Source organism: Phalacrocorax aristotelis, chromosome 13 (assembly GCF_949628215.1).
Source record: "Phalacrocorax aristotelis chromosome 13, bGulAri2.1, whole genome shotgun sequence".
Classification (NCBI taxonomy): domain Eukaryota; kingdom Metazoa; phylum Chordata; class Aves; order Suliformes; family Phalacrocoracidae; genus Phalacrocorax; species Phalacrocorax aristotelis.
Window position 1 is genome coordinate 10177948 of NC_134288.1, and position 12620 is coordinate 10190567.

Below are 12620 nucleotides of genomic sequence, written 5' to 3' on the forward strand. Positions count from 1 at the left end.
GGCCATCAGCATTGTGCTCCCTAATTGCTGCTGACAGGGACCTAAAATGGATGCTTTCAGCCCCGTGGGGCTGGTTGGCCCTGGCCGGAGCGAAGCCAAGGGGCCAGAGCTGCCCTGCTCACCAGCAGGCAAGCAAGGGGGTGGGGGCCCAAGCCGCATGTTCCCCCAGCCCTGCAGCTTCCAGTTGGGTTATCTTGGAGTTGAAGAGCATTGATTGCATGGCACACACTGCAAGGGCAACCCTGGGTGCTCAAACATCTCTCGCCCCTCCCCTGCCACTTCCCCAGTCCTGTCCAGAGCATCCTGCCTGCAGGCAGGGAAGGGACAGGGTCAGCTCAGGTCGCATTGGCAGCAGGTGCAGGACAAGCCCCGAGACTGTGCCTGTCCTGGTCACAAGTGTAGCTGTGGAGAGCGGCTGTGCCACGCTGCTGCCGCTGCATGTTCACTGGATCGGTGCTCACGGGGTGAGTGAGGCTGCTTGCACCATTGCCACAGGCTGGGGAACAGGGGGGGGCCTCACCACCAGATTGCTGCAATCCCACCGGAGGAGGGAGAGGAGGTGACGCAGCAGAGGAAAGGTTTGTCAGGAGACGCACACTTCAACCTTGCCTGCACAGATGCTGCATAATCGTGCTGCCCTGGACACAGCTCACTGTCCCCCACCAGATGGTGTCACCCCAAACTCTCCAGCAGAAATGATGCTGCACTTCCAAGCACCTTCAAGGAGGCTGCTTTTTCTCCCATGCCTTTCCTCCGTTTTAAGCTCCACCAGTGACAGGATCATTTTACCAACCTCCAGGTTCATGGCATCATGCACTTGCCTGTGACAGGACACATACCATGCTCTGTGTGCTCCCATGCACCCCCCAACTCTCGTTAGCTTAGCCGCTACAAACGCGGTGAAGATGAAATCCAGCAGGAACTTGGGGTGGGAGCTCACACGTGTGCCACCATGCTGCAGGCAAGAGGTGGTAAGGGCAAGTGACCGCTGGGGCACAGCTGAAAAGCTTTTAACATCCTTAACAGAGAGGTTGTTGTCAGTCACTGGGAGAAACATTTCACTCTGGATTTGCTCTCTGGAGACCTGCTATTTCATATGCAAAGAGGGCTGCTAAGCTCCACAACTATGCTTCAATTACTTGATAGCTGACAAAAGCACCCCAGCACCAGCCTTCCTCTGCCTTGCATCTCCTTGGGGACCTGGAGAGGGCACGTGCAGCAGGAGAGATGCACGTGGCAAAGGCCACTGCCAGGAGCAGGCAGAGAGCAGGCAGCAGGGCAAGGGTGGGCTAGGCAAGGAAACCCATAACAACCACCATGGATGCAAGGCCAGACGCAGTCCCAGGTGCCAGCTGGGCAAGCGTCAACCTCACCCCTGAGGGATTCAATGTCAGAGAACCATGGTGAGATACTGTCACCAGCTTCTCTCTCCCTCTCCCTGCTTCGACACATGGTAGGAACATTTTCAAGAGCCTCCTCTCCACAGAGGCTCTGGCACTGCGTTTTACAGCTAGAGCACTAAGTCATTCAGTGCTAAACATAAGTCTGTATTTCCTTTAAGATCTCTTGAGCTCCTCAAGCAGCAGCCACTTAAGCAGTCCTCGCTGGACCACAGAGAGACACCAGCTGCTCGAACTGGTAGGAGGAGAGCAAGGTCTGTCCTATTGCTACAGGACATTCATATGCCTCATTTCCACATTGATGAATAGCTCTATTTTACCCCATGTCAGGCTCCAGCAAAGCAGAAGATGAACAGCTAAAGCTGCCGTATGCCCACACACTCCATTTAGCCGGGCGATGACTCAGATGAGGCACTTCATGCGGATGGAGGCGACGATGAAACGTGAGGGTACAAAAGCCAGCACGCTAGCGTGCGGGGGCTCTGCTCTCCCCACCGGCCACTGTGCTATGAGGCAGGAGGGTGGACCCTCCTCACCTTCTGTCCCCTGTTTCGTTGCAGGACAGTCATGGGGGTTCTTGGCACAGTGAGACCCCAGCCCTGGTGCTCTGCTGCACAGCAGATAAGGCTGTGGATGGCATCAAGCTGTCACTTACTACTGCATACAGAAGCCCAACAGCTCTCCAGCACCAGCTTAGCCAGGAACAATGCAGCCCCCAATGTGCATGGGACAGCTATGGCCACCCCATCCTTCCTCCCACAGAAACCCCAGGCAGCCCCAGGGATGCCAGCCCTGCCTGGGAGACCTGGGAGATGAAGCAGGGGGAGCAACATCACCGAAACCACCTCCTGATTCCAGCCAAGGCTTCAGAAAAGAAAGATGGCCAAGTCAGAAAGCCAAATATATTTTTTGCCTGTTTTCTGCCTCAAATGCATATTTGTGGAGCTGCACAGGGTGCTGGGCATAGGGTGCCCACCCCACCTGCCTCTCCCACAGCAGGGACTGCATGTGGCAGAGGCAGCAACTTCGCCTAAAGCCACTTCAGGTCAGCCTCAGTTCCACAAACAAAAGCCACTTACTCTTCTCCAGCTTGTTCCCTGGCAGAGTTAATGGCCTGCATTCCTCTGGGGACCCAGCACTTGCGAAGAAGGAAGAAGATGCACTGGGAGGCAAGCAGCAAGGGAGGGAATTAAGACCTTATTTCCTCTGCCAGAGATAAGATCTTTAAACAAGCTTCTCAGCCAAGAACTCCTAGGTTTTTTTACAGGTTTTGCAAGGGAATCTTGTTATCCAGAACTGCACCCGCCTCCAACCCCACTTAGAGCTGCCAAAGCCTGTGCTTCCCCAAAGCCTGCGCTTCCCCCAGGACCAGCCTCTGAGCGGCAGAGAGGGATGAGCTCACATGGGCATGACTTCACCCTGGCTGTCCTGCCACCAGAGCCGGGGGCTGTCAGTATTCCCAGAGCGAACCCCCTGCTCCAGCCGCACATTGCAGCCCCACCAGACTCCACGGATCAACCACACAGGCCACTGCCATGTGGTGCCACAGCCCCCTGCCCCAGCGTCAGGGCTGGATGAGGCCTCTGGGTGAGCATCCCTGCGAGCAGCAGCAAAGCCTGACCCAGCTGCACATCACTTCAAGCTCCAGCTCTGCTCCCTCTGCATGGATCCAGGCCTGTGGTTGCTCCCAGTTTAATGGCCAGCATCCCTGGTCTTGTGAAAGATGCTTATCCCCTCTCTTGAAAGCCTTTTGGGGCACTAAACTGGAAGCACCAGGTTCGTCTCCCCTCTCCTACACACCCAAGCAGGTTGTTATATTACAGTGAGCCTCAATTCCTCCTTGTACCACAGAAATGCCCCAATGCTTGGGAACACAGACAAACGTTCTCTGAGCATTCAACAGCAAGAAATAAAGGCCTCTGCCTTGCTCATGCCCTGGGGTTTGCAGGCCCCCACCCCCACCCCCCCTTGCTTGGAGGCTGCTGTGGGAACAAACACTTTGGGCTGATTTATCCAGCACATTGGCACTGCAGATGAACATGCCAGCCCTGAGAGATGGAAGGAAGCGCGAGCCAGCCAGCCTGCAATAAATCACAGGATGCAGGCTCCAGCTCTGCTTGCTGTGCTCTGCCCACTGGTACTAAGGTGCTGGTCACCTTATTCCCAGGGAGAAAAATGCTTGAGCGCCAAAGCTGCTTTCATGTCCCATGCGCCGGGGAGGGCGGACGCCTGGCCCCCTGTGAGTGCTGCATCCTGGCATTAGCCTGACTGTGCTCCCCATCAGCTGCAGCCCAGCATGGGGACTGACTGCAGGAGGTGACCAGGGCACAAGGCTGCAGGCTCAGCAAGTTTCCTACTTCCTGTCTCCACTCTCTGTCCCACATCCAAGCAAATGTGAACTCCTTGGGAAGTTTTCCTGGGAAAAGGAGGGGTGTGTGTGCATGCTCACCACTCAGATGAGCATGCCAGCGAGGGCCGTCTCATGGAATCTGGGACACGACAGCCTGCCTTGAACTTGTGTTCAAGGATGTCTCTCTTGCAAAGTGCAGCACAGCACAAGGATATCCAAACAGGCTTTTGACGAGCTTCCAGAAAGAGCTTCTGTGAACCTGCTCTGCCTGCCTGCCTGAGCTAGATCATTGGTAAACCAACCCCTGCTGTAGCCTGCAGCTCCAACGGGCTCTCACCTCTGACATCCCACACACTTGTCTGGGCACTTAGATTAATGTCACCGCTAGAGAATGGAAGATTTGTCTGTCCTAGGACTCCCCTTAGGTGCCAAGACCTGCCCAGGCTGTTCAACCATCAAACAGCAGCGGAGTAAAGGAGAGCTAACAGATAAAGGCTCCCTTTCCTGAGGAAATCCCCAGCACTCGGCCCTACATGTAGCAGATCTCATGGATGGGCAGAGACCAGGGAAAACTTTTGCCCCAAACCAGCCTCCAAAACCACAAAACTCTTGGCTTGCTGTGGGCAGCCAGCTACCCCAAACACCAGCAGATCCAGGCTGTGGGGCTCCTTCCCAGGGTGCCATTAGTGGGTGTAATGAGCTGGAGATAATTGCTGCCTCGGGGACATGATTAACTCCTTCCTGGCCTGGTCCAGCTGGGGCTTTTTCGTCCCAGAAGAGCAGTTTGCTCCTCAGCTTCCTTAGAAAATTTACATCCCTCTTCCTTCTCAAAGTGAGCCTTCTGAATCACAGCCTGATGAGCAAAGTGAGTTCCTTGATGTGTGGCAATGATTTAGATTTGGGATATATCTGGAATGTATAATTTATTTCAGGTATATGAGGCACCAGTAAAACTGGGAGCAAGCAGTGAGTAAATCAGTCACACCTTTGTGATAAAGGGATTTGAAGCAGCTCAGTGCAGCCAGCTGATGGGCAGCCCTGCACTGAGAGTCCCCCTCCCGTGGGGTCAGGCAAAGACAAGGAGTTATGGGTACCATCTGGGGAGGCAGGGACACAGTCAGGAGCCCTGGAGGAGCTGGTGATGTTGGGTGACTTTTACAACAGCACTGCCAGCAATGGCCGTGGTGACACAACCTCTAGCAGAAAGATCTGTGTGAACAGCCCTCTGTCCCTGGGACAGGGATCACTTTGAACCAGGAACAGCCCAAAGAGCTGCTCCAAACCTGACACCCCCCTTCACCCATGAGGTCCCATCTGGAAGCAGCAGAGGAAGAACCAGGCACAAAGTCCATCCTCCTCCCTGTGCCTGTGGTGGTTTCCTATGCAGCAAATTACTGTTTCAGAAATGCAGTAGACATGAAATATTAAGACAGAAATTGCCAGCGACTTTTAATTTGGGTTCTGCCAATTTCTCTGTTCCAGCTATTGATTTTCCATAAAGATGAATCCCCACTCCCAGCTCTCTCTGACAGGCACTGTCTGGGTGGTTTGCTTACCCTGAGAGTGAAAATATATGTTTTATTAGGTGTCAGAGCTCACTAATGAGAAGAGGGAGGAAAATCAATTGTCTGCTTATATCTTGATCTCAAAGACAGGACTAACAAGTCCTTTTATTTTGATGCTGTGGGCAGGAGGACAGGGCAGAATGACAAACAATGGCAGACAATGGCTGTCAGCTCCGCTACAGAGACAGCTCACCTGATGAGAGAGGGCAGAAAAGGGGTATATGGTATTTGATTTTTTTCAAGCACATTTGTATTTGTAGTAATTCAAAGAGATTCACAGAGGTCTATAAAATCCTATAGTTGAATTGATCCATGATGCAAAGTTACTGAAAACAGTAAAATTTCAGCTGCAGACTATAAGCAGGTTTATGCTCATATTCCTAAAATCAAGTCACCAGCTTGGCCAGCTGTTCTTAATAGGGCAGCCAAAGGGATTCCATTTTTCCATGCTAAATTTGGGTTGAAGGTTAGCTTTTTTGATGATGGGAAGTACAAGCAAGCTCAGTGCAAAAGTCTCTGCACAACTCCAGCAATAAACCCCAGTATGCGCCATGCTGTGCTCACAGGAAGTGCTCAGGTGACATCCTGAGCCTGCCAAAATGAGGAGCAAACCTCGCTAAGCCCAGGACTTCACCTTTGCTGCGTGAGAAGCTCAGCCACTGTGCTCAGCTCAGCTGTGCAATACTTTCATCTTCTACCTCCATCTTTTTCAGGTCAGTTCTGGGGTACAGGAACATCCTGAATAGCCTAGACCTCACCAGCTCAAAGGCAGACATGCTTTCCACCAAGAGCTATTAAATACAACGACACCACCACCTCTTCAGAAATCATGGGATGGGAGGGTGCCAAGGGAAATGGACATGAAGTTGCAAGCCTTGCTTTAAACTTCTCCCTGGGCATCTGGCGCGGGCCATGGCTGGAACAGTAGGTGAGGTTAGCTGGCCCTCAATAGGACTCTTCTTATGTCCTTAGCCCTCAGACCACCAAGGCTGAGGGAAAAGGACAGGTCCAGTTCCCAGCACAAACAGCCCAAACAACAGGATTGAGATCCATGACATGAGCCTGAACATTCATTTCCTGTAGAAACTTGGCATTATTACCAAACACTGATCTCTGCTAGGCCTCCCCCACAAGCAAGGTATCAACCTTCTTTCACTCATATTTGTTATCTTCCTTGTCTGTTAGAGAATCACACCTGACAATTGTATAGTTAATCTCTTGGCAGCTGTGAAATGAAATGGTAAGCTCCAGCTGCCTTGAGAAGATGCATTGATTTCTTAAAATGACAGATCGCCTCCCCCCTTGGTGTTCAAGCAGAAGCTCAGGGCTGGTGTTATGGATCTTGCCTATCATTCAATTAAAAAAGCTTAGCAGAGATGCACCAGCTAAGCGTACAAGACAGCATTAAGGCTAAGCCCTGACCCAAAGATTTAATCACAGGGAGTATGAAGGCACCTTCAGACACACGACGACTGTCCAGCTTGCTGATGGATGCACTGGTCATGATATTGAACTTGCCACCGTGAACCAGATGAGCCAGTCTCTCCTCCACAATAAAACAGCTGACTGGCCAGTCAGGTCCTGCAGCAAAGCAGAGCAGGAAAATCCCTTCCTACCCAAAAGGAAGTTTGCTGCACTTAATGGAGCCATTAATATCCTATTTCAACTCATCTCTTTAATAAGGATTATGTGTTTAAGTTAACAAAACTCCTGACACTGTGAAACAGCCTCAGTCTCACTGCAGAGAGCAAAGCACTGGAGCATCTGGCCTCAGATGTAAAGACTGCAAGATTCACCCGCGAAAAGCCAAAGACCCCCACACCACAGCATGCTGTAAAATGCAGCAGATCCCACTAGCACCCCAGAACCACCTGTACTTTCCTGGGCTAATATTAACATCTGCAAAGCAGCAAAGAGCAAAGCTGAAGCATATCTGTGGGTATCCCAGGTCTGCTCCACACTGGGCTCAGAGCAGGTTCCCGGCAGAGCAGCAGTGGGGTGCTGCTGCTGATGTCCTAGTGCTCAGGTATTCAGGGCAGGATTATTCACAAGCCTCCCGGATATGTTACAAATGGCACAGTTGTTTGGAGCAGCCTGGATAGCTGGGGCTGCAAGGATTCACCAGCCCCAGAGGCAGAGGCATACCTATACCAGGAAACATCAAAACCCCAGCCTGCAGCGTGAGAAATGGCAGCCATGTGCCTGCACAGTGCGTCACTGAGGGCGCCTCGCAGGGTGGCACTTAGGCCTTAGGGCTTCCCAGGACAGAAGCAGCTTTTCATGCCTTGCTGTGAGCTAGCATGCTGCACAGGCACATCCAGCAACCATTTTCTAGTTGTCCTGCCTTAGTTACTTCATCCTGTCTGCAGGGACTCTCGCTGAGGTCTAGGCTCTGCAGGGATAAGAGAGCTTTAAACCAGCCCCTAGTGAAGCAGCTCAGTTAAGCTCCTTGGCCTTGGAGCTAGGGCTCATAAAACACTGAGGCTGCTGCCTAGCTTTGTGGAACAGAGGTGAAATGCTGGAGGAGCAATGGGAATATTACACACACAGAAGCAAAGCTTTGGAAATCACCTTTTGGATTCTCCAAAACCCACAAACCCTGCAGTCCTCAGAAAACGATCCTTTCATCAGCTTAGTGCTCCCAAAGCCCCATTGCAACAGCAAAGGCAGAAGATGGGTGTTAAACAAAATGTAGCTGTTAAGGGGGAAGCACAGGCCCCCTCAGCCCCTCTGCTCTTCTCCTCCGTGCCCATCGGTACGACGGGAAGCTGCCCAGGCACAGCCCTGGGGTGGGGGACAGAGCCTTCTCACACTTCAAACTGCACGATGCCCAGCCCGAAGATTGCACTGACCCCCTCACCTCGTGCCCAGCGCTGGGAGGCGCATCACACTGCGATTACCACAGCCAGGCATTGTGTGCCAGCTCGCTGTAAGCGACCTGAGTCACCGTTTTTGGTATAAAAACAGACGCCACTAATTGAAGAGGCAGAGGTGAGCGCGGCTGCGCTCCTCTCCCCACACGTGGCCATCTCCCCTCAGGGACAGCCTGGTGTCACCAAACCCACGGGGACCCAAGGTACCACGTTTCACCAGGGACCGGACGGCAGAGGGGGGCATGACTGAAAACAGATTACTGAGATTTACGGAAGGGAAAGTACAAACATTTTGGGGGCGTAGACAGTTGGGGTACATACCCACAAACCATTGCAGCCTAGAGCAAAAAGCATCATTGCGGTAAAAAGCGGAGGCTCGGGGGAGAAGCCAGTGGGTGGCAGGGGCTTAGCCCTGCCAGCAGGGGCACGACTGGGTGGTGGAAACGGACTGCAGGGAGAGGGAACAGCACCCGCGTCCGCCCGTGGCGCTGGAGCTTCGGTCTCGGGTGATTTGCCCGTGGCTCCCCGGGCCTGGGTGGTGGCGAGGGCAGTCAGGGACCCCCCGGCCCGGGCCCCGGCCCCGGACGCCACAATGCGTCGCCATGGCAACCGCCGCGGCCTGCGGCCGGGCCGGGCCGGGTCGCAGGCACAGCCGGGCTGGGCCGGGCTGGGGCCGGGGCCGCTGGACGGAGTTCCCCGGGGCCTGGCAAGGTGGGTCGGGGCTCGGCGGCGCAGGATAAGGCGGGTCTGGGCCTTCCCGGGCTTGGCCCTTGCCAGAGGGGCCAGGGCTTGTACCCCAGTGCGGGGCAGCGTGAGGCGGCGGCTATCCTGCCATGAGGGGCTGGGCTTGAGCCATCGGGAGGGCGTTGGGGTGGCTCCAGCTCCCGTGGGTGTCCCCTTCCCTCTCCCCCTAGCCCTGGCCTGGGTGAGCCCGGGGCCACACAGCCCTTGGCTTGTGCAACTGCAGCCTCCCAGGTTGCAAACATAGCGGTGCTACTGGGAATACAGCCGTTTCTGGCAAGAAAAAAAGGGATATGAAAACAGAAAGGGAAAACAAGCACAATCACAGCTCCGTCTGTGGGCAAACAGACTGCTCTAGAGAGCCAAATTGTTCTGAAAGCGGGATAATGTAACCTGGTGCATGTGCTGTCCCTGTTACACTCCATACGGGGATGCCGGGAACTGGCACTGCTTTGGTTTAGGGTGGGTTTGTTTTTCTTTTTTTTTTTTTTTTTTCTGTGGAAAGGAAAAAGTGAAAAGGAAATACAGCTTGTTTTTGAAGTTGACAGCTCTCTTGGAGAAAAAGTCACTGCAAATGAGTGAATTTGTATAAATTGTAGTGCAGCTAGGGGCCAGACATCTGAAAGGTTTACAAATGCTTGAAATTCCTGTGAGGAAGCGTTATGAGTTTTATTACGTATTAGGGAAAATGAGGCTAAGAATAATTGCTTTGTCAACTAGATATCACTATCTAGCTTCTACAAGACATGTAAGAAGTAAAATATCCCAGTTAGATACTACAAGAACTTAAAATAATTATAACCAGAAAATTACATAGACTGAGGAAAGTTACCTGTTGCTAGAGCGTATCATTGCAGTCTGACTAAGGGCACAAAATCTTACTTTCAGAATTACGTGTTTGTTTATTTTTCAAATCAAGTGTGTTTGGCTTGTGAAAGCACCTTCTCCACATCAAGCTGGTTCTCATTACAATATCACCAACAACAGGGACACAGGCATTTATTTGGCTAATTTCTGTTTATGATACATAAGCTACATGAGCCACGGGTACTTCAGCTAAAGCACAACAGAGAAACAGCTTCCATCTTGGCTCAGCAGGCACCACCAACCAGGGCATGGCTTGGTCAGTAAATGAAACAGCTAAGACTAAGTCAGAGAGCCGATCCGGCACCACAAGGGGCCACTACCTAAACACCTGCATACCAGCAAACTGTTACCCATTCACAGGTGCTTTACATCTGTTTCATTCTCCCACTGTACATTGTTTATAGACTAATAGCATTCTTCTACAAGAAAGCAAGTAGATGTCATGGGCCCAGGTGATGATGTAAACTAAAACCAAAGAAAGAGAAAGCAACACATCACTGAAAACATTGTTAGGTTACAACTGTCAATCCACTGTTGAAGGCAGAGGTGCAAGGAAAAACGCTAGCATTCCTTTTGAAAGCTGCTGTGAGGTGGCACTCATATTGAGTGGTTCTGCCTGCTGCATACCTGATCATTTGTGGGCAGAGGGTTAATTTGAAGAATTGCCAAGGTGATTATGTAGCTGTAGGAACTGGCTTAGAAGATGGGTCTCAAACCTCAACAGCCTGGCAGGTTACAAAGACAGAAAAATATACATCTCCAGAGATGAAGAATGGAAAAAAATTGCTTACAGCAGTACAAAGGCATCTAATTAGAATGAAACCGAAGATAATAAGATAGGGAGAAATTTTGGCAGAGTATATCAGAGCACAGTTCCTGACAGTGAATCAATTAAGCAGAGGCAGAACCTCTTAAGGGGGTGTGTAGCAGGAGACTAGTTGGTTGGAACATATAAAAGTAGACTATACAAAATATTAGAAACCATACAACTCTAAAGGAAAATTCCTCTGGAACTACATCTAGTCTAACAGTTCTTTCCCATCTAAATTTATAAGCTAAGCTTTAATTAAGAGAGAAGAGTCAGATATGTGATTATACTCCCTCACAGCTGCTTTTCCTTTGATTCTTACTGTTATTATTGCTTTCTTGCACAGCAACTGAGCTTTGGAATCATGGCTATGATTTTGAATGAGTTTGAAACCAGTTTGGAGAGTAGTGTGCACAGTGAAGAACAACGAGACAATGTCAGCTGGGAGAGGTACTTGGAAAGGAAAAGCCTTGTTCTGCAGTTCCTGCACTCCAACCTGAGCCTCCACCACCTCCAGCACTACCAGAGCAAACTGGAGCTTCTGAAGAAGTGTTACTTTTACTTGGAGATTGAGCCCAAGCACATGGATGTGAGAGACCAGAACCACGTGATGCATCACACTGACATCTTGCAACTGATAGACCCCTGCCAATTCCAGAGGATGAAGAAGGTGGGAAAAAATCAAACTGAAATCCAGCTGTCACTTTTAACTGAGCTGTTAGAACAGGTGGAACAAGGTCGGGAGGAGTTGAGCTGTTACATAGAGACCTATGACATGAAAACTTTCCTCTCCCAGTGGGACTTGATTATGCAGACAGTGTCCAAGCTCTCCAAGTTTATGGAAACACTCCTTTCCTTGCAAGTGCCAGGAAAGCTTTATGTGAAGCACCGTTTGGTGTCACATGCCAATCTTAGAGGTACTAGACTCCCCAATATTATGCTTTCTCTCTGCACAAAGGTGCCACTGATTTTTGATCGAAAAGAATCATTTGCACACAAGGACTGGGCCAAGCTCAAGTGGTTTACCGAAAATCAAGAATCACACCTCGAACAATGTGAACTGCGCTTTAAGTTGCTGACAAATGAGGGTCAGACAGAAGTCGGATATGGTAGGGTTCAGGAAGTCACCTCCAACACATGTGTAGTCCAGGACCTGCAGCCTGGCAGATCATATGAATTCACAATTAGAAGATCAGACACTCACACACTTGTCTTTCAAAAATGGCATGACACCATTATATTGAAGACAAAAACTAACACTGTTGAAGACACAGACAGCAGCGCTTGTGCACCAGAAGTATAAGGTGGCACAAAAGAACATTTTTCTCATTTTATCTATTTGAAAAAGATGAACAAGAAAAATTAAAGGTAAACCTTATTTTTAAGCATTTTGCATAAAGCTGAACTCATTCTGTTTTCAACAAGTTTTACAAGCACCTTCCCCAAATCTTTCCAGGTTAACAGTAACCCATTCCAAATTTCTCACAGAAAATAACATTGTTAGGCAGCATTCGGGACTCAGCACTCACTTTCCACTGCCAGAACTCACAGGTGGGAACAGCTAGAAGCAGGGAGTCTTGCAGGACACCTTGGATACAAAGCACAGGAGACAGAAGCTTCTCCATCATCCAGATCATGCAGTGCTTACCATACACCCAAAGATTCCCTGTGCCAGCTTCTTGCAATGCTGTTTGGTTTTTTTGTTACCCCAAGTTATTTTTTTCCCCCCACATCCTTCCTCCAAAACATCTGAGCTGTATCCTGAGCTCTTCAAATCACTCACCCTAATTTACCTCCATCTCTGGTTCCTCTCACCCGTTACACCCTGTGCCTTACAGCACGATTTCATGCTCACCCCTCTACGCTGCATGAAAAGGTCACTCTAATTAACAAAACAAAAGCAGCAACCCTCCCAACCATTCCCCCAAACCCCCACAACAAACAGGGAAGGGCAATCCATCCACATGACTAATATGTAGAAAACAATCTTTTCTGCCATGTACTGCAGTTAATGCT

The 12620-nt window shown here is 50.6% G+C and overlaps 1 protein-coding gene across 1 annotated transcript; it reads left to right on the plus strand.

Annotated features, from left to right (window-relative positions):
- Nucleotides 1-8818: 8818 nt before the first annotated feature.
- FNDC11 (fibronectin type III domain containing 11) lies at nucleotides 8819-12097 on the plus strand. Its single transcript, XM_075108443.1, has 2 exons — nucleotides 8819-8899; nucleotides 10951-12097. The coding sequence occupies exon 2, from the start codon at nucleotides 10969-10971 to the stop codon at nucleotides 11905-11907; it is 939 nt and encodes a 312-aa protein (XP_074964544.1). The 5' UTR covers nucleotides 8819-8899; nucleotides 10951-10968; the 3' UTR covers nucleotides 11908-12097.
- Nucleotides 12098-12620: the final 523 nt, after the last annotated feature.

Bases quoted from the DNA above. Each gene is read 5' to 3' on its own strand.
- FNDC11 (XM_075108443.1), top strand. From the start codon at position 10,969: ATGGCTATGATTTTGAATGAGTTTGAAACCAGTTTGGAGAGTAGTGTG.